Below are 26,209 nucleotides of genomic sequence, written 5' to 3'. Positions count from 1 at the left end.
TTAACAATAACAAGGGATAGTGGATGATAAGGTATAGCGAGCAGCATTCCTTATAATATCAGCTTGTTGCTGCAATGAGAGAGCATTCTCAAGCAATATTTAAACTTCGCCCATTGTAGGTCGCTCATCTGGTTCGTGCTGCAAGCATCTCTGTATGACACTAGTGAATACCTGCCAACATTCTGGTGCAATCTTTCCTTTCAGAATTGGATCCATTGTCTCCTCAAGAGTTTGCCCTTCATTATGGCCAACCACGGCTAGTAGAACCATGCCAAAGGAGAAAACATCACATTTATCAGTAACAATACCATTCCAGACATACTCCGGAGCCATGCATTTACATGTACCTACAATCATATCTACTTTGATTTCCTTTGGCTTCAATGTAGAGAGCGCTGCCTGCACTGATATCCCAAAATTTGCACAAGATAAGAGAAAATTAGTGGGACAAAATGGTATTTTTGTAGTAGCTGTCGCTATTGGAAACGAAATTAGATGCTTGCAATCTGAAGGCTATGTAGGACCTGAAACACTATATTCATGTCAAATTTTACTTGATTAGATTGCAATGAAATTAGCATTGATTCTGCAGCCGGGATAACCAGATAACAATACCTATAACAATGAGCCCACCATTTTTGTAATGATAAATTGATAATTGTGTAATTGTGTTGTATGTATTTGAGAAGGGAATGGATTTTTTTGGTGACTAGAAGGGAATGGATTCATTCCTATTCTCTCCATTTTTTTAATTATTTTGTAAAATATAATTTCTAATCAATAATTATATATTTTTAAAGTAAGACAAAAAAATTTTAAATAATAAAAAATTATCATTGACAAAACAGTTAAAAAAATTGAGAGAAGTTATTTTTATTTAAAAAAATTATTATTATTAAAAATTTTCTAATGACTTAACGAAAGAGATTGAACTAAATAAATAAATTTAATAGTTATAAAAATACTTTTTTTTAATCCTAATTTCTCTCCACATTTACTTTCGTTTAGGTTAAAAGTAAAAACACCTTCCACGACTAAATTCCACTAGTAGCACTGTCTTTCATGTATATTTTTTTCTCCCATTATATTTAATTTTAGAGTTTTATTTTCTATTTTTTTATGGTTAATTATGAGCTTTTTTTAATGGACAAAGTAAATAACTAAATGTTTAATTATTCTTAAATTAAAATAAGAGAAAATTCCACTCTCTTCCATGCGAGATGCTAAAATGACACTCTCATTCCTTCTATTTTATAAATGTACATTCTCCTTCCTTCTAACTTTTAAAAAACCTCCTCTTTAATCCATTTTAAATTTTTTGTGTTAATTAATGTTAATTTTATCCATTTTTTAAAAAAAATAAATTATTTTTTGAAAAAATACCCATTAACAAAAATTTTATCTTTTATCATTAAATTTTGCTTACCAAATACCCTTTAATAAATTATTCTTTTATTGATTAAATTGTATTTTTACTAAAATATTTTCAAAAAACTAATAATTAAATTATTTTTTTTTCTTCAATAATTTTTTAATTATTAAATTGTGATTTTACTAAAATTTTTGTTAATAATTATTTTTATATTTACTATTAATTTTTTATATCAATATATATTATTTTAACATTAAATAAAAAAATCTTACCATTGTTAATATGTATAATAATTAATATATATTGATATTAAAAAATAATCTTACTACAATTTTTTATATAATGTTAAAATAATATATATAGATATCAAAAATTAATAGTAAAATATAAAAAATTGTTAACGAAAATTTTGGTAAAATTATAATTTAATAATTAAAAATTATTGAAGTGTATTTTAGAAAAAAAGAATATAATTATTAAATTTTAGTAAAAATACAATTTAATCAATAAAAGAATAATTTATTAAAGGGTATTTTGGTAAGAAAAATTTAATGATAAAAGATAAAATTTTTGTTAATGGGTACTTTTTCAAAAAATAATTTATTTTTCTTAAAAAATGGACAAAGTTAACATTAGTTAACACAAAAAATTTAAAATGGATTAAAGAGAAAAATATACATTTATAAAATAGAAGGGAGAAGAATTTTATTTTAATATCTCGTAGGGGAGGGGAGTAAAATTTTTTCTTAAAATAATAATATTTAAATACAATAAAAATTACAAATTTAATTATAATAAATTTTTTATTTTATTACTTTACCAATTTTTTCATTATATATTCTCTCAAAATTTTTTCGCTTAGCATCAAACCAAAAGTACTTTCAAGACTCAATTTTATTTAGTAGCATATTTTTCAAGTACATTTTGTTCTGATTACATTAATTTTAGAGCATTATTTTTTTATTGTTTATAGTCAATTATGAGTTTTACTTTAATTCTAATTTTTTTCCTTTTCCTATTCCCATCACAATTGTAATAATTTTTTTAGTTATATGTAATTGTAATAAGAATGTTTTATCTTTGTATAATTATGAATATAGTTTAGAAGCTTTTTAAGAATAAAAAACCATAAAAGCTTTATTTTTTAATATGACTTTTATGTTACTTAATTAAAAAAATATTTTTAGTGATTTTACAGCATTATGTATTTTTTTGTTTAATTTTTTTTATTCTTGTTAAGAGGGTAAAATAAGAAAAATTATAAGAAGGTAAAATAAGAAAAAAAAGATGAATAAAAAAAGAAGATAAGAAGAAAAAGAAGATGATGATGAAGAAACAAAGGAGGAATAATTTTGAGTTATGCATAATTTATCAAAAAATAGTACCGAAATTTTTTAGTCGTGACACAGAAATTTCTTAATTTTGACATCAAAATTTTTTAATCACAATACAAGTTCTTGTTAGGAGTTAGGAGGGTGAAACAAGAATTATGAGAATGGAAAACAAGAAGAAGAAAAAAAAGAAAGATGATGAAAAAGAAAAAAAGGAAGAGGAGGAGGAAGAGGAGTTTTGAATTATGCATAATCTATCAGAAAAATAATATCGAATTTTTTAACCGTGACACAAAAATTTTTTTATTTTGACACCAAAATTTTGCTAAAAAACATAGAAATCTCCTCTTTATTGCTGTTTTTTTTCTTCTTATTATTCTTATTTCTTTCTTTTTTTTCTTTATTTTTTGTTGTTCTTACTTCTTCTTTTAAAAATATTGTTTCTCATGTTAGACTTAAATAAATATGTCTGTATTATAATCTTATTTAATTGAATTAATGTAGATTTACACTCATTGAATTAGATTCTTGCTAGGAACAAAAATAGCACCGAAATTTGTTTAAATTGATATCGGAATTTGAATATAATGATACAAAATATAGAAAGTAAATTACATAATAAAAAATTACGTTGACTCTATAAAATAAAATAAGATAGCATCAAAATTACTTAAAATTGATACTAAAAATTCAGTAATACGACACAAAAATTATTAAATTTCTATAAAAAATATTACATATTTAATGAATTGAATACTTATCTCATATATAAAACAATATATAAAAATATAAAAAATAACATCGAAATATCTTCGGTCTAACACCAAAATTTTTAACTAAATGATGTGATACTAGTAAGAACTTATTTCATGAAAACTTGAGTTGTAGATTCACAAATTTTAATAGAAAAGAAAATAAGTGAAAAAATCTGCAGATAACACAACGAAATTAAGCAGATACAAAAATTCCAACGTATAAGAAGAAGACGACGACGCATCTTATATATAAATTAACACATGAATTTCTAAAGAATAATACCGCAATGTCTTCATTATAATGTGATAAAGCTAAGAATTTATTTCACAAAAACTTGAGTTATAGATTTACAAATTTTGTTAAAAAAGAAAATAAGTAGATAACGCAACAAAATTAACTAGAATAAATACAAAAATTTGAAAGAGAATAAATAGTGTTATTTACGTAAGAAGGAGATAATGATGATGATGATGACGACGACGGTGATGATGGGGAGGGAGGAAAAGGAAGAAAGAGAAGAATTTCAGATGAAAAAAGAAGGAGGAGGAGAAGCTGATGGCAGTGGTGGTGGTGGCGATGACGACACAATAACGGAAAAAAGAGAAAAATGGAGGAGAAGAATTCGCATAGCAATAGGGGTGTAAGAAGAAGACGACGATGACGTAGAGTACGGGCGTAAAACACATTATAATAATAATTTGGTTAGATTTAGTTAAATATTTTGTTTAATTGTAAAGTTTTATTGTATAGTATAAACATAACATTTATAATTTCATATATATATATATAACATCCGTAATTACATATTTATTACACCTAAAATTGCACAATTATTTTACAGTACAAAAAGGAAAGAATTAAAAACATAAATAGATTTAAGAATAATATTACACATCCAAATCTTTTTGTTAACTAAGATTAACCAAATTAGTCTAACCTAACAAAAATCAGTTATAACTTGCAATATTCTAAGTGTTATTATTTAATTTAGTTAGACATAATTCATTAAAAAATTTGAATATATAGTATTATTTTAAATTTAAAGTCTTTTAAAAGCAAAAATACAGAAATAAAATAAATAAATAAAAAAGATCCATCCAATTTAGGTGAAGCTTATCAAAAATTCATGTCATTCTGCTTAGCACTTATGCTAAAACCATATTGACGCAGAGGCAAAATCTGATAGATAATACACCGTTCTCGTTAAGAGTTTTATTTGAAGACATCAACAACAACAACATCAATAAAAGAAGGAAACAGAAACAGGATTAGCAAAAGAAACACATGAAATTCAGCTAATACTGCTCTTAGTCACTACTTACTTCCCGAGAAAGAGCCTTCCTTCATTGAGGCACCAAAGGTCAGATCACCATTACTTATACAACCTGAAAATATGATAAAAACTCAGGTACAGTCAACTTCACATGAAGTTGATAGTTGAGAGCCATTAAATAATTTGACTGATTTGACTAAATTCTTATCTAACGGCTCTCAGCGTAAATGTGACTCTACCTGAGTTTCTACCTGAAAATACATCGGACAAACAAGTAGTGGATAATAAGGTATAGCGAGCAGCATTCCTTATAATATCAGCTTGTTGCTGCAATGAGAGAGCATTCTCAAGCAATATTTAAACTTCGCCCATTGTAGGTCGCTCATCTGGTTCGTGCTGCAAGCATCTCTGTATGACACTAGTGAATACCTGCCAACATTCTGGTGCAATCTTTCCTTTCAGAATTGGATCCATTGTCTCCTCAAGAGTTTGCCCTTCATTATGGCCAACCACGGCTAGTAGAACCATGCCAAAGGAGAAAACATCACATTTATCAGTAACAATACCATTCCAGACATACTCCGGAGCCATGCATTTACATGTACCTACAATCATATCTACTTTGATTTCCTTTGGCTTCAATGTAGAGAGCGCTGCCTGCACTGATATCCCAAAATTTGCACAAGATAAGAGAAAATTAGTGGGACAAAATGGTATTTTTGTAGTAGCTGTCGCTATTGGAAACGAAATTAGATGCTTGCAATCTGAAGGCTATGTAGGACCTGAAACACTATATTCATGTCAAATTTTACTTGATTAGATTGCAATGAAATTAGCATTGATTCTGCAGCCGGGATAACCAGATAACAATACCTATAACAATGAGCCCACCATTTTTGTAATGATAAATTGATAATTGTGTAATTGTGTTGTATGTATTTGAGAAGGGAATGGATTCATTCCTATTCTCTCCTTTTTTTTTAATTATTTTATAAAATATAATCTCTAATCAATAATTATATATTTTTAAGTAAGACAAAAAAATATTAAATAATAAAAAAATTACCATTGACAACACAATTAAAAAAATTGATTGAATCTATTTTTATTTAAAAAAAAATTATGATTAAAAATTTTCTAATGACTTAATAAAAGGGATTAAACCAAATAAATAATTTTGATAATTGTAAAAATATTTTTTTTTAATCTTAATTTCTCTCCACATTTACTTTCGATTAGGTTAAAAGTAAAAACACTTTCCAATATTAAATTCCACTAGGAGCACGTCTTTCATGTATATTTTTTTCTCCCATTATATTTAATTTTAGAGTTTTATTTTCTATTTTTTTATGGTTAATTATGAGCTTTTTTTAATGGACAAAGTAAAGAATTAAATGTTTAACTATCCTTAAATTAAAATAATAAAATTCATATATAATAAAAATTACAAATTTAATAATAATAAAATTTTCATTTTATTACGTTACCAATTTTTTTGTTATATATTCTCTCAAGATTTTTTCGCTTAGCATCAAACCAGGAGTACTTTCAAGCCTCAATTTTATTTAGTAGCATATTTTCCAAGTACATTTTGTTCTGTTTACATTAATTTGGGCCTGCTACACATACAAGCAACCAAGCAAACAAGTTGGCCCAGCCCAAACACCAAACACGCGCATCAAAGACAGATAAAAATGCCGCGTCCAACTCACGCGCTGAGCAATCGAACGGTTACGTATGGGAGACTCTTCCACTTCTTCCACTTCTTCCATTTCTCAACGCACGTTCAAAACAAAGAAACCCTCTCATTTTCGAGCGAAAATCAACTTTCAAAATATACAAATCGTAGTTCGAAAACTTCATCGAAACACCATCAACCTCTCTGTGAAGAAGAATCTGAAGAAAAAACACACGAAGAATACTCAAGGTAAGTGCATTAAAGTACTGTATATTTCACTTTTCTTCTACGTCGTTCTGCTACGGTTTACTGTTACTGTTGCTTCTTTGCTATACGTCGTTCTTCTGAGTTATACGTCGTTCTTCTAAGTTCTACGTCGTTTACGTTGTTATTCTAAGTTCTCCTGCTATTTTTGTTGATTTTTGGGGGTTTATTCCGTACATTCGGGGGTGTAAACTGCTTAAGCTTGTAATGTGGCTTTATATTGAAGCATGGCTGAGTGATATCTGTCTGATATCTATATGGATGTATCTGAATAATATCTATGGGTGTATCTCACTGTAATGAATGGGTGTATATTGTTTGACATTGTTGGGTGTATCTGAATAATATCTATGGGTGTATCTCACTGTTATGAATGGGTGTATCTTGCGAATATCTGGCAGTCTTGACTCATATATATGGCTGTATCTTACTGTTATCAATGGGTGTATCTTAATTGTTATCAATGGGTGTATCTGGGTCATATATATATGGGTGTATATTACTGATGCCTTTGGGTGTATTTTTATTTTCAGAGAAAATGGCAGCAGCAAACCAAACCAAAGACCTCAAATGTGCCACACATCTCCTGAATGATAAGTTCAGGAACATGACTGAGGAGAAGAAGGCCATTGTCAGGGATCTTGGATTCGGTGGGTTGATGCACATCCCACCACTGAGGGTGGATCACCAACTCTTGAGAGAGTTGGCAAAAAACTTCAAAATTGGGGAGAACAAACTGAGGACAGGGTATGGTTCTTTCCATATAACCCCAAAAAAAATTGGTGATGCGCTTGGCATCAATGCAACAGGTAATTAGCTCAAAATTATAGATATATATTAAGTTGTTGCTTGGGTGTATATTAACCTGATGCTTGGGTGTATCTGAACTGACTTGGATGCTTTGTTGTTTTCCTTTTTGTAGGAAATCTGTTTCCTGAGAAAGTTGACTACAAGAAACTTTCTGAATCTGACAAAATAATTTATAAAAGATTCCAGGGTAAGACCCTCAAAAGTCTTACCGATGAGATGATGCAAATCGGCGTTGGCAACGAAGAGGAACGCCTGATGTTCAAGAGGATATTCATCCTCTACATACAGATGGCGTTCCTTTTGCCAACGACGATAAACAAAATATCGCCGGTGCACCTGGTCCCGATTTTTGAGATGGAGGGCATAGAGGACAGAAACTGGGGGGGGCATGTCTTGACCTTTTTGATGAGGGGCATAAAAGACTACCAGGAGAAGAAGAAGAAGGCAATCAATGGCTGCCTCTTCGCCCTCATGGTAATCTACTTTCACCTCTCAAAAAACAGACGCAACAACAGGGGTGAAAGACCACCAAAGCCATGGATTGCCAACTGGAGTAAGGAGCAGTTGGTGAAAAGAATGAATGAAGAGAGAGAGGAAACTTTGGTGAGTAATCATAATAACTTGGTGTACTTTATTTACCCGAATGGTGCTAACTAAAATATCTCATGTTTCAGGGGATTCTGAATTTGGCAGAGACAAAAGAAAAAATGAGAAAAAAAGAAAAAAAACAAAAAGAAGAGGAAATAAAAAAAACAAAAAAAAGGAAGGCGAGCTCAACATCGTCTTCGGAGACAGAAACTACCGAGAGTGACACTTCTACCTCTGAGTCTGAGGCTGAAGAAGACTCGGAGGATTCGGGAATTAAACACCCCGGCAAAAAGGGGAAAAAGTAAGTACAATACTTGGGTGTAATTTCTTTATTGGGTTTGGGTGTATTTTGTTTGTCGACGTTGGGTGTATATAGTTTATTAAGCAGGGTGTGTTTCGTTTTGCTGTTTTGTTCTAAATGAGAATTGTTTGCTTTACAGAATGGACTCAAGAAAAAGAAAGCAGAGGGAAGAGGAGTCAGATTCTGATTCAGAATCTGAATCTGAATCAAGTGACGAGTAATGTCCTGAAATTATTACTCCTTTCTTTTGGCTTTGTTATAAAGATTTCGTGTATTAACTGAGGTGTCTTTTATTGACTTATAGGAGCGAAGAATCATCTCCTGCGGAGAAGGAGAAGGAAAAGAAAGAAACAAAAACAACTCCAAAAGAGTAAGCACTTCTTTCATTAATATTCTGTGATAAAATTAATTTTTTAATTCTGATTGGTACTGTTTTTTTTTTCCACCCAGAACACCACAAAAAAAGAAAAAAGTAGTTGTTGAGGATTCACCTCCTGAAGAAGATCAATACTTTGACGGGTACAGTACCTCGTAAGCTATACTACGGTGTATCATCGTAATTATCTTTGTTAACGTCTTATTTTATGAATGTAGTGAGACATATGAAATATCGAGTGACGAACTCGATGAATTGCTAGGGGTAAACGTTCAAAAATCTGCTGCAGAGGGGTATGTCTTGCTGTGCTGTGTATTTGAGATTTTGGTGTCTTTTGTTTGCTAATAATTGTATCTTGTTTCGCAGGGACAACCAGGCTGACCTGCGATCGACAGAAGGTCGCAATGTGTCCTCTGAAACGTAAGAAGCTTTATTACTTAATAAATTCTTGTTATCGTGATTTGGATGAATTCTGTGAAACAATATGGGTGTATCTTTATAACTAAGTTGGATGTATATTTGTTTTGAATAACATGAAATCTGTTTAGACTACCGGCTGTCAACTTGGGAAGTGATGATACTTCCTCTCAGAGACGCACAGAACAGAGCAGTGTAAACCAGTCGTCTCAGAGCATGTAATTTCTCTTTCAAATAACCGTTACTTTTCTTCTTCTAATAACTTCTACTTCTAATTCTGTATATATTTTTTTTAGAAAAAAAAAGCCCTTTATTATTTTATTCAAGAGAAAAAAGGCAGCAAAAAAAAGCAAAAACTGCAACTATGTAAGTTCTCAAAAAACAAAGTCCGTCTCCTTTTTGAATTATTCAGGTGTATTTGTTGACCTTCTTTGGGTGTATTTTAGGTTGACTCCGGATGATCCGAATGCGATGGTTGTTAGGGAACAAACGCCGTCGGAAGCGCTTGCAATGTGAGTTATCCAAGAATATTTCAACCTTATAACCTTATTATTTTCAAATACGTTGTTAACCTTTCATTTTTATTCTTGTTTAGAGTCCCGATCCAATTTTTTGTGCCGCCATCCCAGCAAACAACCACTGAGGCAGATTCCGAACCAACCCCTATGCTACAGATTGAAGGGGCTAGAGAAACGTAAGAAAATAGTATTGGGTGTATATTTATTTAGGGTTTGGGTGTATATTTGCTATGAGTTTGGGTGTATACTCTTCCTGATCGATTTTGTGCAACTGTGCAGTACTCCTGAAACCCCCAAACAACATCAAGAAACAACACCCAAGCTTCCCCCAGCTCCAACAAAAATGTAAGTTAATTAGACTAGAATCAATCTTCGCTTGTCATCCGTATATTCTTACTCTTTTTCTTATACATAATGATGCAGTCATCCAGACGCCGAGGAAGCTGCTGCCCTGTTGATGATGGCACGGACAGCAAGCTATGTTCCTAAAACAGATCCGGGGATGCCATCATTCAGCCTCGGATTGACAGATTCAAGCCAGGAGGGGGCGTCGACGCAGGAGACAGAAAGGGAAAAATCTCCAGGAACTGCAACTATGCTAGAACAATTGGACAGTTTGGTCCAAAAGATAGCAGCCAGTGCGTCAAAGGGAAAAGACGAAAGTCCGCAAATTCGGAGGGAGACTGGGGGAGAAAGTTCTGCTAAGTTTGAAACACCGGGGAGAACAAATCAAATTCCGGATGATATGAAAGAAAAGTGCTACATCTGGGGGACGAGAATGAAGGAGGATGCAAAGGGCAACACTAACGAGTTTGAGGAGATATGCACTCTGACTGGCCAAGGAGAATACATTTTGATGAGAACACACCTTGCATCCCTCAAGGCAAAAAGTGATATAGAAAGTCAGGTAATTTTAGACTAACATTAATGTTTTTACACCAAAGTCAACTGCAATATTTATTAATTTAAAATTGATTTCTAGATTGTATCTGCCATCTGCCTCATCCTAAACCAGAAAAAGGAAAAGAGGTTTCATGCACAAATATACTGTCTCCCCCCAGATATTGTGGTAAGTGTTACTTCTACTAACTTTGGGTGTATTTTATGAAAGGTTTGGGTGTATTTTTTTAGCTTAGATTGGGTGTAAGTTGTTTATGTTCATGTTTTCATTTCTTGTATTGCAAATCTTGCAGAACATGGCACTTGGTGATCACCCAAACGGGGAATTCATATCTCCGACAACGGACAACGAATTCAGGGTGGAAGCCTACCCCAATTTCATTCCCTTCATAGATAGGAAGAAATTAAGTTCGCATCCATATGTAAGTTTTTGTTTCGTAAATTTGTTAGTACGCTTATTTACTTATACGCCAGATAAAATAACAGACTGTTGAAATGTGGCAATCCGTCAGATTTTTGCTCCTGTTTGCCACTGGGGACATTGGTGGTTGTGGCTAATAAATACAAGAACGCGGAAATGTCAAATACTTGACCCCCTACACAAAAAAGCTCCAAGCGATGAGAGAAAGAAGCTTAATAAATTCACTGTAAGTTGCCTCTGTCTTCTTTACTTTAATAGATAGGTCTATTTTGAAATTTGAGTTGGGTGTATATTCCATATTCGATTGGGTGTATCTTGCCCATTGATTCGGGTGTATTACTGACTTCTTTTGGTATTTAAGGGATATGTATTTTCGAGATTGATAGCATATGCTGGCGGGAAACCTCTCGAGAAAGGCGAGAAGGAGAAGGAAATAAAAGCCCCATATGTTAAAATTTCAGGCCAAAAAACAAGGTATAGATTTGTGACTCTGAACCTTAAACTTTACTAAATGAGATTTGTAATTTATTTTCTTCGTTTTCAGCTATGACTGCGCTATTTACGTAATGAAGTGGCTTGAGTTAATAGAGCCGGAAAACATTAAAAAGGGGAAGTATGAATGGGATAACTGGACACAGGTAACTGTCTTTAGAACTATATAACTCTGAATTACTTTACTGAATTAATATTTCTGTTTAAACATAACATACTTTTTAATTGTAGGAGGAGGTGGACCACTACAGAGTAGAATATGCTTCGAGGATACTTTTCAGTGAGTTGAATATACAGAGAGATCAGGCAATTAGAGAGAGTAGTGCTATAAGGCTGTCGAAGCCATCCTCTGTATTATTGAGTCCGTTTTGTCAGATTAATTCTGAGGATATAGAAACTGGGTAGCTTGTAAATTGAACAAAAGATGTAAATGTTTGCCATTCAATTTATTCAATGTATTTTTTACCATAGTTAAACTATCTGTGCTGCTAAACTGTCTGTGATGTATTCAAAAACTGTATTACAGGTGGTAAAACATAAAGAAAAAAATCAAGGCATACGCATATTATAAATTGTTACACCCAACGATAGTCTAATAATACACCCGAGGTTGAGTAAAAATATACACCCAATTGTCTGTGCTGTATTCAAAATGAATGAATTACATCTACTAAAATATGAAAAAAAAACATCAACTGAAATATACGCCCATAACCTGTGAATTTTTACAGCTCTTGTTCTATATGTATCTATATATGTGTCTATATGTAAATTGTCTATTAACAAAAAATACACCCAAAGGTAACAGGAATTTTACACCCATTCTCCCTATAACTATACACCCAAAGAGTTATCCCCTGCTGCTGGTACCCTGAATTGATAATTTATAACTTGTCCCTGGTATTGGCTGCTACTTGAATGCGGCGCTGATGCAGCATCAAACAGGTTTATCTGAATATAACACTCACGCATTAGCTAAAACAATTAACTAGAAAAATAAACTCAATCGCCACAGATTTAAAGAACATTACATTTACCTCGCTTAAAACTTTTGTCTTCTTCTTCTTTGTGGCATTTGCAATCTGTTTCTCCAGCTTTGAACCTAGCCTGTTTTTTGGACGTCCTCTTGTTCGAATCCTTGGCGGGCTTTGAAGCTCGTTAACGGATTCCAAGTTGGCGTCTTCGTGGGATAAAGAGGATGTCCCATTCCTTTTGGCTTTTACTGCTTCCATCTCGGCCATGACGTTGTCGTACGCACGGTGCAGAATTGCAGTCAGCTCCTCCGATTCGGATGCAAATTCACAGATATTTGCGAACGGAAAACAAGTTGGTCGAACCTCTTGCTTCTTGGCTCAATTAGTGGCTCGTCGTGGCTGCTCTTGATGTGTGTGTCGCCTCTTTACCTTCTTGCTCCATCGTTCCAGTATGTACCTAGGGGACACTTGGCTTACTTGTTCGAAGCTTAACACGCTTAGTGCGTGACGGCACAGTATCCCTCTCGACTCGAATAATAAACATTGGCATTTTACCTCGGCTGCAACTGAGTCGTAGGTAACCGCGAACTTGTCCAATATTGAGCTGGAAACTTGTTCTCCAACTTCGTATACTGAATAGCCTAGAGCAGAATTCTTTAATCTGGTGATGCAATTCGCCTTTGCTCTGAATTGGGCTTGGACTTCCCTAAACTTTGCTTGGGTGTACGCATCTTGAAACTGAGTTTCGATGGGGGATTTGGTTGCACATGGTATGACCGTATGAAAATCTGCAGCATCTGATTCTCTCTCTGCTTGCTCCCTGCTTCCGAGGCAATTATCGTACTGTTTGACGAACTGAATGAGCGAGCTGTTCCGGGTGATGTACTTGTTAAAAAATGAATGCATGCTCTCGCTCCTTTGTGTGCTTCTCATCCCTGCCCAGAAGTGGTGGTCCAGATAGACAGGAACCCATATGTGACGGTCTTCGTACAGATCTGCATAATACACCCAAACACACACATTAAAATACACCCGAGAGTCAGTACAATTTACACCTCTGCTGCAGATTTTAAAAACACATTACCTGAGAGCCACTTGTTGTCGGCAAGACCAAAATTCACCAGAAAATCGTTCCAATTCCTATCGAACGAGTCTTTGTTGTGAGAGTTCCAAACAACATGGCTCATTTCTTGTTCGATATCGGCGTGTCCCTTGTACCCGTTTAATTTGCTTGGAATCTTCTTCATGATGTGCCAAATACACCAGCGGTGAACTGTTGTTGGCATACAGGCCTCTAGAGCCCTTTTCATTGATGCGCACTGATCGGTGAGAAACCCTTTCGGAGCGTTTCCTCCCATGCAACGAAGCCAGCATTGAAATAACCATTTGAATGATTCAATTTCTTCGTTCTTCATCAAAGAGCATCCGAGAAGTGTTGACTGGCCGTGGTGATTCACCCCAACAAAAGAACCACAGACCAAATTATACCTGAAACGAATTGCCATGGTCCAGAATGCAAAATCATTAGGTACACCCGAACAAAATGCTAAGAATACACCCAATGACACGGCCAATATACACCTCTGCTGCAGATTAGTAAAAATAAATTAATTTAGCATCATAAAAAGGGACAGTTTGTTACCTGTTTGTATTGTAGGTGGTGTCGAATGAAATGACGTCTCCGAAATACTCACAGGCCGCTCTGCTTCTTGCGTCGGCCCAAAAGGCGAGCTTAATCGATTGATCCTCCTCGAGTTGGAGCTCGAAAAAGAAATTCGGATTCTTCTCTTTCATCCTTAACAAATATTTCCCGAATTCCTTTGCATCTTCTTGTTCGGAAACATTCCGCACTTCCCTGGTAATGTAATTCCTCACGTCCTTTTCGATGAAATTTAACTCGCGGTGACCCCGGCAGCCGCAACAAATGATTGGTAGGTTTTGCTTGGTCTGATACCGGCCTCGTCGTTATTCTCTATCGTACGACGAATGGACATGCTTAGTTCCCTGTGCTGTTTGAGCATCTCTGCTTTGCTTGGACAGCAGGGGTGTGAATGATCCAGCACAACCTTTGAAATGATCCAAGCACCGACATCCTTCAATGTGTGTATATAAATTCTTGCAGGACAGTTTAAACCGGCTGTCGGATTGGTCTTCTCGGTTGGAGATATTTTAGATTTCCATTTTCCCTCTCTGCTACATGTAATCAGTTGATTCTTAATCTCGTTTCCCTTCCTATTTGTGCAACGAACTTTTGTAGAGAAACCTGCAGCCTTGGCGTAGTTCCTGTAAAATTTTCCGGCATCTTCAAGGGTCCTAAAGGTCATTCCGACCTTCGGAACAAGCTCGTCATCAACAACAGAGAGAGGCTGCACAATAAACCGTGTCAGAACTGTGAATACACCCATAGATATGATACAAAATACACCCAATCATGTCTTATATGATACACCCGAACCGAAACAACTCAACCACAGAATGACCTTTAAAGCCATAAACTGTGAATACACAGACTGCAGAATACATCATCTCAAAAACTAAAAACACACAATCATGTCTCATATAATACATATAATACAACTGAACAACAACAACTCAATTAAAAATAACAAAAAACCAGTAAAGTGTATATACACCCCACACTAATAGCTAAAATACACCCAAAGCAGATATAGATCTACACCCGAGCGTCTGCTATAAATTCCAGTTAGTTAAACAATGTTCAGCAATTTTTAAACTACACAGTGCTATACAAATTACTGTAAATCAAACCTCAGGAACTTCGTTAGATTCAAATTCATAATCCACATCGCCTGGATTCAGCGCAGAATCTGAGCTTGAAGGATCCATTATCTTCAAAACGAGTTCGAACTTTGATTTCAGAAAACAACAAATCAACAGAGAAAACGAAGCTCGAGTTGCAGAGAGAGAAAAAGAGAACGTAAGCGAAGAACATACCAGTGAGAAAAGAAGAGGAAAAGATCGATGGAGAAGAACGAGCGAAAACGCGCGAGAAGAAGAACAAGCAAATCTCAAAATAACGAAAACGAAGAAGGAAACAAATATTTTAAATTTGGAAGTTAGATATACGCGGCATATTATATAGCGCGTGTAATCAACGTGGCTGGAGGAGCGAGTATTTTAAATTTATCATTTAATAAACTTGTAAAGCATACAAGCCCTAATGGCTTGTATGCAGAGCTTTTCCGTTATTTTTTTTATTGTTTATAGTCAATTATGAGTTTTACTTTAATTCTAAATTTTTTTCTTTTCCTATTCCCATCACAATTGTAATACTTTTTTTTAGTTATATGTAATTGTAATAAGAATGTCTTATTTTGTATAATTATGAATATAGTTTAGAAGCTTTTTAAGAATAAAAAACCATACAAGTTTTATTTTTTAATATGTATTTTATGTTACTGAATTAAAAAAAATGTCTTTATCCAAATAAAATTAAAAATACTTTTAATATTTAAAGAAAAAATAAATATGATCTAAATGTTAAATAAATTTTTAAATATTTTTTAAAAAATAAAAAATAATTTTTTTTAATATTCAATTCAGAACTGACTCTTCCTTTCATTGGTCCTTTGTTTTTAACCTTAATTAAGTTAATTAAACTAAATTTCTAAACCATGATAAAATTCATTTTGCAAATTATAATTTCTAGCCAATTTTTCGTAAATTAATATATAATTTATTCTATGTGACATGTTAATTTTTAATTGATTAATTTTTAATTTAGTTATTAATTATATTGTTAATTTAGATTGCTTAAATTTGATCAAAATTAATACTTAACTATGGTTTGTTACTTTCCATTTGAATTCTTGTGTAATTTTTAAAAAAATATTATCCCAACTTAAAATTTTCAAATTTTTTTTAAATTCATTTTTAGGGGAAAAAATAGAATAATATAAAAGAAGCTATATTATTTATATTTTTTAATAGTAATGCATAGGAGTATTCAAATTTAAACCGATTCAAAAAAATTACGAAATTGTATCGATCCAAACCGAAAATCGAAACAAATTACTCAATTTTAGGATTAGTTTTATTGTGGTTCAGTTTGGTTTGTAGTTTTATTCTGCACAATCAAACTGAACTAACCCAAATCTCATATTGTGTATATAAAAATGATAATATAAATATCAATCCTACCACTGAATCAAGAGGGGTCTAACCAACAATAACCCAAAAATATTTTTAAATTATATTCTATATTAATTAATGACATTAATTGTTATTAATTAGTGGTTATTTAAAATTTTTTTTAAAAGATATAAAATTAATAATTATTAATTGTCTCTTCTTACTCTAATTCATCTTTTACCATTTATTACACAAACACTAATTATTTTTTCTAAAAAAATTTTGAAACTCCAAAAAACAAAAACAACAAAACATAAGATAAAGAATGATCTAAATCCTAAGAAAAAAACATACCGAACATAGAAAAAAAATCATTCAAAACTAATAAAAAGAATCATCCAAATCCTAAGAAAAAAACAAAAAGAATCATCCTAAATGTAGAAAAAAAAGAAGTATAAAAAATTAGTTAAAAAAAATCATTCAAAACCAAATAGGAGGAGGAGAAGAAGAGCCGCAGGGTGGCCGGCGACAACGTCTTGGACGGCGTTGCGTGGACAGTGGGGACATTCGCGGTAGCGCATTGCGACGAGTGGAGGAGTCGCCATGAATCGGAGTAGTTAATCACGAGTCACCAATGGGGACCTGGTGGTGGCTACGTTGCGACGGATGGAGAATTGTTGGGTGCGAGTGGCGAGCGATGGGGAGTCGTGATGGGATGCGAGGAGGGTGAACTAGAAGCACGATGGTGGTTGTCTTTCCTGCGCGAACGGTGTAGCGATGACGCTAGCGGTGCAAGGATGAAACCGCAGCAGTGTGGGACATTGGAAAGAGGGATTAGGATTTGTAGTTTTGTATGGTGAATGGTGAGTGGAAAGAAAAACAAATTAAAGTAAGTTTTGATTCAAAAATATCATTAATGTCAATTAATTAAATTTTGAATTTAAAAAATTAATTTAAAATTAATCATTATTAATTGAGTTGTTCAATTCTTGGCCAGTAGACATTTGACTTCCTATACTTTTCCTATAACAATACTTTTCCTATAAATATTAAATATAATGATGATAATAAGACCCTTAGTACTTAGGAGTGTCGCATACCCCAATCCCCACAAATATAAACCCTAACCTAAAAAAAAAACTCCTCTCTCGTATTCTTATCTCACTCGCTCTCACTTACTCACTCTCACTATCACACGCCTTCCGCCGCCTCTTCTTCTCAATAATGCCATTCACTACCTCCTCTTCTCAGTGACACTTCTGCGGCCTCCTCTTTTCGATATGTTTGTACTTGTTTTTGTTTAATTTTGTATTGTTTTAGAAGAATTTGTTCTTGTTTTTGTTAAACTTTGTGTTGTTCTTGTTATTTTTGACAATCTGGTCTTGTTGATTAAAATTTGTTAAACTTTGTGTTAAATTAAATATTCTATTTTTGTTGATTGAATTCTTTTTTTTTTGTCTACATATATTGATTAACTTTACTACTTGATAATATGTTTAAGTTACTGATATTTATTTTATTATATTTTATTGTAGAATTTGAACTAATTTCTCAACTAATAGATAAAGAAAACTCTAATGATGAATCTGAGTAGTGATCAATGCTTCACTTCTCAACTTGAAATTTTTATGTTATATTTGTATTAAGACCTGTTATGTTATTTAATTTTGTATTGTTGAAACTTGTTTTTATGCTAAAGAATTATTATTTTATCAAGTCTTGTTGAATTTATTGGATGAATTACTCGACAAGTTGCTTTATAATGTTTATGGAATTTATGTTTTATTATGATAGATTGTTGGACATGTTACTTTATAATGTTTATGGGATTATTAGTACTTTAGTAATGTGCATTTATATTATGTCATGCAGTATTAACTTTATAAACTAAATTATTATTTTTTATTTAAAAAAATCACAAATTCAAACTGATTTAAAATTGTTTGTAATAGGATCTAATTGAGTCAGATTTTCAAAAAAAAAATTATTCAATTAAAAGCACATCGCACATAAAATAAATATTCAAATTGAATGATTTTTTTTTAAATTGAACTAAATTACACTCCAAACATCCCTAATAATGCACAAATAATGAACGGTTTTTGCATCAATTCCCTGTTATAATAAAAATTGTATTTATATGTTTACTGTGGCTCCGTTTCATCGCTGTGTTTTTTTTTTAAATAATTACGGACTCTTAGGGGTGTGCATGGTTCGACCCAACTCGAAGATCCGGCTCGGTCTCGAATATTTTAGGGGCTAATTTGGTGTAATTTCATCGGGTTTAGAGTTGGGTAAGAGTCTCAAAAATAGACCCAGTCATTATTTCGGTCGGGTCCAGGCGATAGCTCGGGCCTCCCGAAATCGGCCCGGTGACCCGGTCATTATACACAATTAATATTTTGTATTATTAGTGATGGATGATGGCTATTATTATGTAGAATTTAAGTATTGTAAATCTTAATATTTTGTGTTATTAGTCATTGTATATAAGGCTATAAGTTAATATTTTATGTTTAAAATGCATAAGACTTTAGACTAATGCATAATATTGTGTTATTTGTATTGATTTAAATATTTGGTGTTATTAGGCAATATTAGTATTGATTATGGTTATACTTTAATTTTAGAGAAGAGTTGGTTCTTGTTATATTTTTCTAAGTGAATTTTACCATGTCAAATAATGGTTGGAGTTTTGAAAATTTGGATATTTTTACATGCTAACTTACAAGAAGGTATCAAGGTAATATAATGTCAACGGCTCGGTTTTCACCCGGTTTTTACCCAGTATAATCGTGGCCCAAAAGTTTATAGGTTTCAACAGGTTTAGGGCCGGGTTCGAGTCTAACAAATAGGCCCGATATATATTTTCGGGTCGGGTCTGTGTCACATCAAACCCGGTTTCACCCGGCCCATGCACATTCCTACGGACTCTGTCATAATTGAAATACTAATTAATTTTGGTTAACTTTTAACAATCCAAAATAAAAGTGAAGTTAATAATCAAATCAAAGAAGCAACTAATTAACCTATCATAAAAAATAAATTACATATTAATTTATTAGAGAAAATTAGTTAAAAATCATTTATAATAAAAGTATCTTCACATATTTCTTATAAGAATTTCGCCTAATAAGTCCTAGTTTTTGTCTCATTGATTTAATGTTTAATCATTGTACCAAAGAAAAATATTTATTTTAAGTTTTAAATATATAATAATTTGATTTTCAGTGTTTTAAAATGATAGTTCCAATTCTCGAAACTAAATTACAATCAATTTTCAAGTAGTGGGATAAATAAAGCAAAAATGATACATAGAAGACCTCGAATCATTTGGGCTTATATCAAAATAAAATTTAATTAAGGAGAAAACGCTAACTTTTTTCTCAAATGTTTAATAAAGATACATGTTGAGTTTAAAAAACTTGAAATATGATGATGATCAAATATTATTAAAAATATTAATTATAAAATTATTAATTTAATTTTTTATTTTAATTAATTGTTTAATAATTTTGTTAAGTGTGCAGATTTTTTGTTATTGGACTAAAATTTACATGAGTCCAATATGATGAGAAAATATTCGACCTTAGTGCAAAAATAATTCCAAACAAAGTGGCTAAATTATTTTTGATGCATAAACAAATGCTTATTGGTCAGAAAACTAATATGAAGTCCAAATTAATTTTAGATGTGAGACCAACAAGTTTTGGTCCGAAATTGAAAGAAGAAAGAAAGTAGTGGAGCATGATGAGTTCGGTACCAACTTTCTTTCGCTGGGAGCTGCACCCGGGTTCGAATCCTCAGTGAGGAATATAGAACCCATGTTAGTAATACCCATGTAGTGTGTGTGAGTGTGTTGTGTGAGTGTGTGTAATACATGGGTATAATGCCTAGGATTGGGGGTTGTCCAATCCACTTGACCAAAAAAAAAAAAAAATAAATAAATTGGTTTAATTACATGCATTGGTAAAAAGAAAAAGAAAATTAAAAGTGATTTGATTGCTTTCAATGATTTCACTTATTACTATGCATAGGAGAATGGAAGGTGAAATTTAATTAGTTTTAATTTCATTCATTGCATCCAAAGCTTTTTCTTTCTTCTTTCTTCTCTCTCTCTCTCTTTGCATTCGGTCATGTCAAATAGGAAAGAAAGAAGAAGCTATCAAAAAAAATAGTGAAGCTAGAAGAAGGAAAAAGGTTAGAGTGAAGATGGCCTTTGAGAAAAGAAGATCTAAAGCATGGCGTGACTGAGATTTTTGCCACTAAAGGTAAGATGTGAAGAAGAAGCTTCAAGATCTCCATGCCAAAAGTATAAGCAATTGGTCTCAGTCAGAGAAGAAGATCTCTATGGTGAAGCTCGTTCCTACTCTTGTTCATCCAAGACAGAAGGTAGTTACTGTAGCTACGTGGAGGAAGAAGCAAAAATTGGACAGATGGAACTGTCAAGGCTCAAGAGTTCATCAAGGGTTAGAATTCTTTCTTGGGGACAAAGTCAAGATGAAAGGCTCAGATTGATGAAGCTTGATGAGAAGGGATGAGAGAGCGGTATATGCATATTGATTTGCTTTGAGTTTTTCCTCTCTATTCTCTCTGTCCGAACCGACCTTTATATTGAAGAAGAAAAAGGTGGTTTGGTTGAACCGGTTTCAACCTTGGAAGCTTCCATTTCTATAAGCTTGGAAGAGTTTTATTTTCTATTTTTTAATGGTTAATTATGAGCTTTTTTTAATGGACAAAGTAAAAAACTAAATGTTTAACTATCCTTAAATTAAAATAATAAAATTCATATACAATAAAAATTACAAATTTAATAATAATAAAATTTTCATTTTATTACTTTACCAATTTTTTTATTTTACATTCTCTCAAGATTTTTTCGCTTAGCATCAAACCAAAAGTACTTTTAAGGCTCATTTTTATTTAGTAGCGTATTTTTCAAGTACATTTTTTTCCGTTTACATTAATTTTAGAGCATTATTTTTTTTATTGTTTATAGTCAATTATGAGTTTTACTTTAATTCTAACTTTTTTTTCTTTTCCTATTTCCATCACAATTGTAATAATTTTTTTTAGTTATATGTAATTGTAATAAGAATGTCTTATCTTTGTATAATTATGAATATAGTTTAAAAGCTTTTTAAGAATAAAAAACCATACAAGTTTTATTTTTTAATATGTCTTTTATGTTACTTAATTAAAAAAAATATTTTTTTATCCAAATAAAATTAAAAATACTTTTAATCTTTTAAAAAAAATAATATGATCTAAATGTTAAATAACTTTTTAAATATTTTTTAAAAAATAAAAAAACAATTTTTTCCCCAAAATCCAATTCAGAACTGACTCTTCCCTTTCCTTGGTCCTCTGTTTTTAACCCAACTTAAAATCTCGGGGCTGAGTGAATTGGTATACGAATTGCGAAAAGCTCAGCATTTCATTTCAATTTCCAAGCATGGATAAGAAGAAGAAGCAGCAGCACACAACAGAGAACAAACCAAAACAGCAATCGACCATGGAGAAGAAGAAGAAGAAGAAGAAGAAGAAGCAACAGCAGAATGAGAATCACAAGAGCAAGAGCATTCACGATATTCTCCCTCTTGAGCTGATTCACAGAATCTTACTTAGGGTTCCGCTCAAACAACTCGGTCGCCTCAAGTGCGTTTCGAAGATTTGGAACACTCTCATTTCCGATCCCGACTTTGCGAAATCGCATGTTCACCTCTCTGCCGCATCCACCCATGTATGCCTCTTCATAGATGACTACTCTAAGGCTTTCTCCGTTGACATTGACGCAGTATTTCACCGCCACAAGAGTTCTACTGCAGTAAAAGAGGTATCTCTCCCTTTCAAGATGAAAACACATTATAATTTTGAAGTTATGTGCTCCTGCAGAGGGCTTGTTCTCTTACACCGAGCCCCGCATTTTTTTTGTCGTATGGAATCCAGTGACTGGATCCAGCAAAAGAGTATCCCACTCTCACATTTTTTCTCATTGTTATCCCAAGTGGTTTATGCTTCCCTATGGTGCGATTTTGTATGGATTTGGTTACAATGCCTCACAGGATGACTACTTAGTTGTTGTAGCTTCTATGGATAAGAATGGCCATGAGCACTTTGATTGCCTGTCTTTGAGAACCAATTCATGGATTAATCTTTTGCACCTTCCAAACCCTTGGGTAGGAACAACTGGGAATCTAGTGGGTTCTTCTTGAATGGCGCTATTCATTGGTCGTCCTGCACTCTTAGAGTTAGAGATTATAGTATTCTTATATTTGATTTGAAGGAAAGGAGTTTCTCAACCATATCTATGCCTGAACAAGTGATGGGTTATCTCAATCCCACTCATCTCGTCCTACTAGGAGGCTGCCTGGCCTTGTATTCTTATGATCGCGATAAAACTAACATATGGGTGATGAAAGAATACAAAGTGCATTCATCTTGGACTTTCTATCAGATTTCTGGTGGTGGTGAACAGTCTGCGCCTCTGTGCTTATCCAATGGTAGTGACATTGTTGCACTAGATTCTAGTCTGAAATTTATAGATAGCTACTTAAGGTTTGCCAAATCTAATGTCAGAGGAGAGCTCCTCCAACTCAAATGTTTTGATTGCCGTCATCTGGGACATTTTAAAGGTTGGTCTCGTCGGTTGTGTAAGGACCGCACAAGCTACATTGTATACACAGAGAGTCTGGTGCCAGTCCCTAATGAGATTAAGGATAAGGATAAGGATAAGCAGAAGAATAATGGTATGTAACTATTCTCCTAAGGATTGCACTATGTTATTTCTCATAGTTTTCATTGCTTTGTGATTAATTAAAAATACCTAGCAAGATGCATTATGCATCAAGTTGCAATCAGATGCGGGGTTTGGCTGTTTGAATTTTTCGATGCTTATGGAATAATTGATCACTGTCTTGCTTCCTGAAGCCTATTCTTGTGCTGAGGGGGTTTTAAATTATTTCTTTTTTCATGTCTAATGCGGTGCTTATCTTTTCTACAGGCCATCAGAATCAGAAGAACGATGTCAAACAAGGAAAGAGAACTAGGAGCGAATGACTCAACAACAGAGACACTTAATTATGTTGTAAATAAAGTGTAGTATTGGCAAGTTTAGCTGGAAGAAGCTTCGAGAGAATTTTGTTTTATTTTTGCTTTTGCATTAAAGTTTGATTTCCCTTCCAACTATGAATGCCAAAAAGTGGAACATTTGAAAGTGCAGATAGAGTTTCCTCTAGTTAAATCAAATCTCTTATATTATCTGCTTTATCTTTATTCAATATTGCCTTGGTTGAGTTATAATGTCTGCACAGAATATCACACATCAATATTAGATTTAACATGTAAACTAATTGTTAGTTTGTCAATTCGGTTGGGACTTTTGTAGCAAGTATTTCAGTATTTTGTTTGTTGGAACTACAGTTGGGATGTTTGTGTTTGCCACTTGAATTCTTCAATGTTCATAGAGCATGTGCTCGTAGGTCTTTCTTTCATGGGCCATGGTATGTTAATTGAACTTAATTAAACTTTATATGTTGATATAATCACTATAGTGGTGTAAATTTTACATTTTTATGTATGGCATTCAACTTTATTTTATTCAGGTGCTTCCGAGTATATTTACTATCCGATGGTCTCTTGAGTTTTATTTAATAGTGCGGTACTTTTAATATAAATCACTGTATAATTGCAATTATAAGTTCACAAACGAAAGTGGATTAGTCATTGTATTAAGTCCTGATTAAACCTATTCTAAACACAACTTTAATTTGCTTTGATTTCTGGGATATTGATTGCAGGATCAAAATGCAAGTTAACATTTTAAGTTAACGTGTACTAGCAATAAGTTCCTCTTATTCTTTCTTTTCTTAATCTATTTGAGATGTTACATATTGCTCGATAGATCACCACGAATCATGTGTAACATTATATGCCTCATTTAGTGCAAACCTATGTGAGAACTATACATATTGTGTTTTTAGAACCTGAATAACGAAAAGAAAACAGAGCATCCATAAAAACTATTGATTAGATGAGTAGAAAAGATCCAGCACTATCTGGGTATTATTATATCGCTGTCGACAATAACAAGGGGTAGTGGATGATAAGGTATAGCGAGCAACATTCCTTATAATATCAGCTTGTTGCTGAAATGAGAGAGCATGGTCAAGCAATAGTCGCTTATCTGCTTTGTACTCCAAGCAATTGGATCCATTGTCTCCTCAAGAGTGTGCTCTTCATATTGAATTAAGTAGTTTAACACATTATGGCCTATCATGTGTAGTAGAACCAAAACAAAGGTGTAAACATCACGTTTATCAGTAACAATACCGTGTATAGCATACTCCGGAGCCATCAATGCAGATGTACCTACAATCATATCTACTTTAAAATTTGCTTTGGCTTCAATGTAGAGAGCCCTCCCTGCAATGATATCCCAAAATTTGTAAGTTTGGGCATCATATTCATATCCAGAAGAATATTACTTGGATTTATATCACGATGAATGATAGCACGCTTGGCTCCTGAGTGAAGGTAGTGTAGAGCACGTGCTACTCCAATGCAGATGTCTAGTCTTTTCCTCCATGACAGTGGTTGGTTATTCCTATTCCTATCTCTCAAGTAATCACCAAGTAATCCATTGGCCATGTACTCATACACAACTATCTTTTCCTTTTCTTGGTCGCAGAAGCCTGTTAGAGAGATTATATTAGGGTGACGAAGCTGACATAGCACCTCAATTTCCTTCTTGAATTGAAGTGAACCTTGGATGGGGTATTGAGGCACCGTCACCTTCAATGTAATGGTATGTTCAGTTGCAGCATCATTATGTTTGAGCCAACCTTTGTATACCATACCAAAGGGTAACCACCCAATTACTAGTTTATCGTCAAAGTTGTTGGTTGATTTTCTAAGATCTTCAAAGGAAAATTGATGGCATAGCTCTTCTATTACCGTCGGATAATTTTTCTCCTTCTTTGAATCACCAAAGCGTAAACATTTGAGGACCATTATTCCAATCTGAGACACTAGACAGATAGATGAGATTAATGATTGTTTCTATTCTGATGTATTGGGACTCTCACACTGTCACAGAAGTAATATATCTTGAGCAATTTCCGCTTTGTGAAATCAGTGATATAAATATTGGGGGAAATATAAAGATACTTATCAAATAATCACTAGTTTGGTTCTGTACCCACCTACTCTGCTGCTTCGCTTCTTATGTTTTCATTATAATTGCATCTCTTTTTCTTCGCTTGATGCGTTCCACGAAGTCAACAAGTGGAAATGGAAATGGAATTTTTCTGGAACGTATGCTTTCTTATATTTACATTTTAAGATCTTTTCTGTTGCTATCAAATCCTCATGGTTAAAGAATTAAAGTCATAATGACCATACCATATGGTAACATAAAGTCATAAACAGCTTAACCTAACAGGCTGTCAATGCACAAGACATGTTTCATTGTTATAAGTGGAACAATGTTATTCGAATTCTAATATTTCAAGACATGTTTCGGAGAATTGTCTTCATATTTATTTATTTTGCAATGTTTCTCTCTGGAGCTTTATGATTACTAAAGTTTCTACCTATACTGCAATTATAAATTCACAATGTAAGAGTAGATAAGCGATCGAAAATT

At 33.0% G+C, this 26,209-nt stretch overlaps 1 protein-coding gene and 1 pseudogene across 1 annotated transcript; one reads left to right on the top strand and one right to left on the bottom strand.

The window, feature by feature from the left end:
- On the bottom strand, positions 1-25,575 carry LOC130975858 (putative receptor-like protein kinase At5g39000; annotated as a pseudogene).
- LOC130976394 (putative F-box protein At4g21240) lies at positions 21,952-23,880 on the top strand. Its single transcript, XM_057901248.1, has 3 exons — positions 21,952-22,399; positions 22,850-23,312; positions 23,567-23,880. Exons 1-3 carry the CDS (start codon positions 22,019-22,021, stop codon positions 23,620-23,622), a joined length of 900 nt encoding a protein of 299 aa, XP_057757231.1. The 5' UTR covers positions 21,952-22,018; the 3' UTR covers positions 23,623-23,880.
- Positions 25,576-26,209: the final 634 nt, after the last annotated feature.

The sequence above is a fragment of the Arachis stenosperma genome, chromosome 4, assembly GCF_014773155.1.
Source record: "Arachis stenosperma cultivar V10309 chromosome 4, arast.V10309.gnm1.PFL2, whole genome shotgun sequence".
NCBI lineage: Eukaryota > Viridiplantae > Streptophyta > Magnoliopsida > Fabales > Fabaceae > Arachis > Arachis stenosperma.
Note: the sequence above shows the minus strand (reverse complement) of the source record. Positions and strands in the feature narration are given on the sequence as shown.

Excerpts from the sequence above, each read along its gene's own strand:
- LOC130976394 (XM_057901248.1), top strand. The coding sequence starts at position 22,019 with ATGGATAAGAAGAAGAAGCAGCAGCACACAACAGAGAACAAACCAAAA. Across the intron at positions 22,400-22,849 it reads GTTCTACTGCAGTAAAAGAG|GAAAGGAGTTTCTCAACCAT; the intron begins GTATCTCTCCCT and ends TTTGATTTGAAG. Across the intron at positions 23,313-23,566 it reads GGATAAGCAGAAGAATAATG|GCCATCAGAATCAGAAGAAC; the intron begins GTATGTAACTAT and ends TCTTTTCTACAG.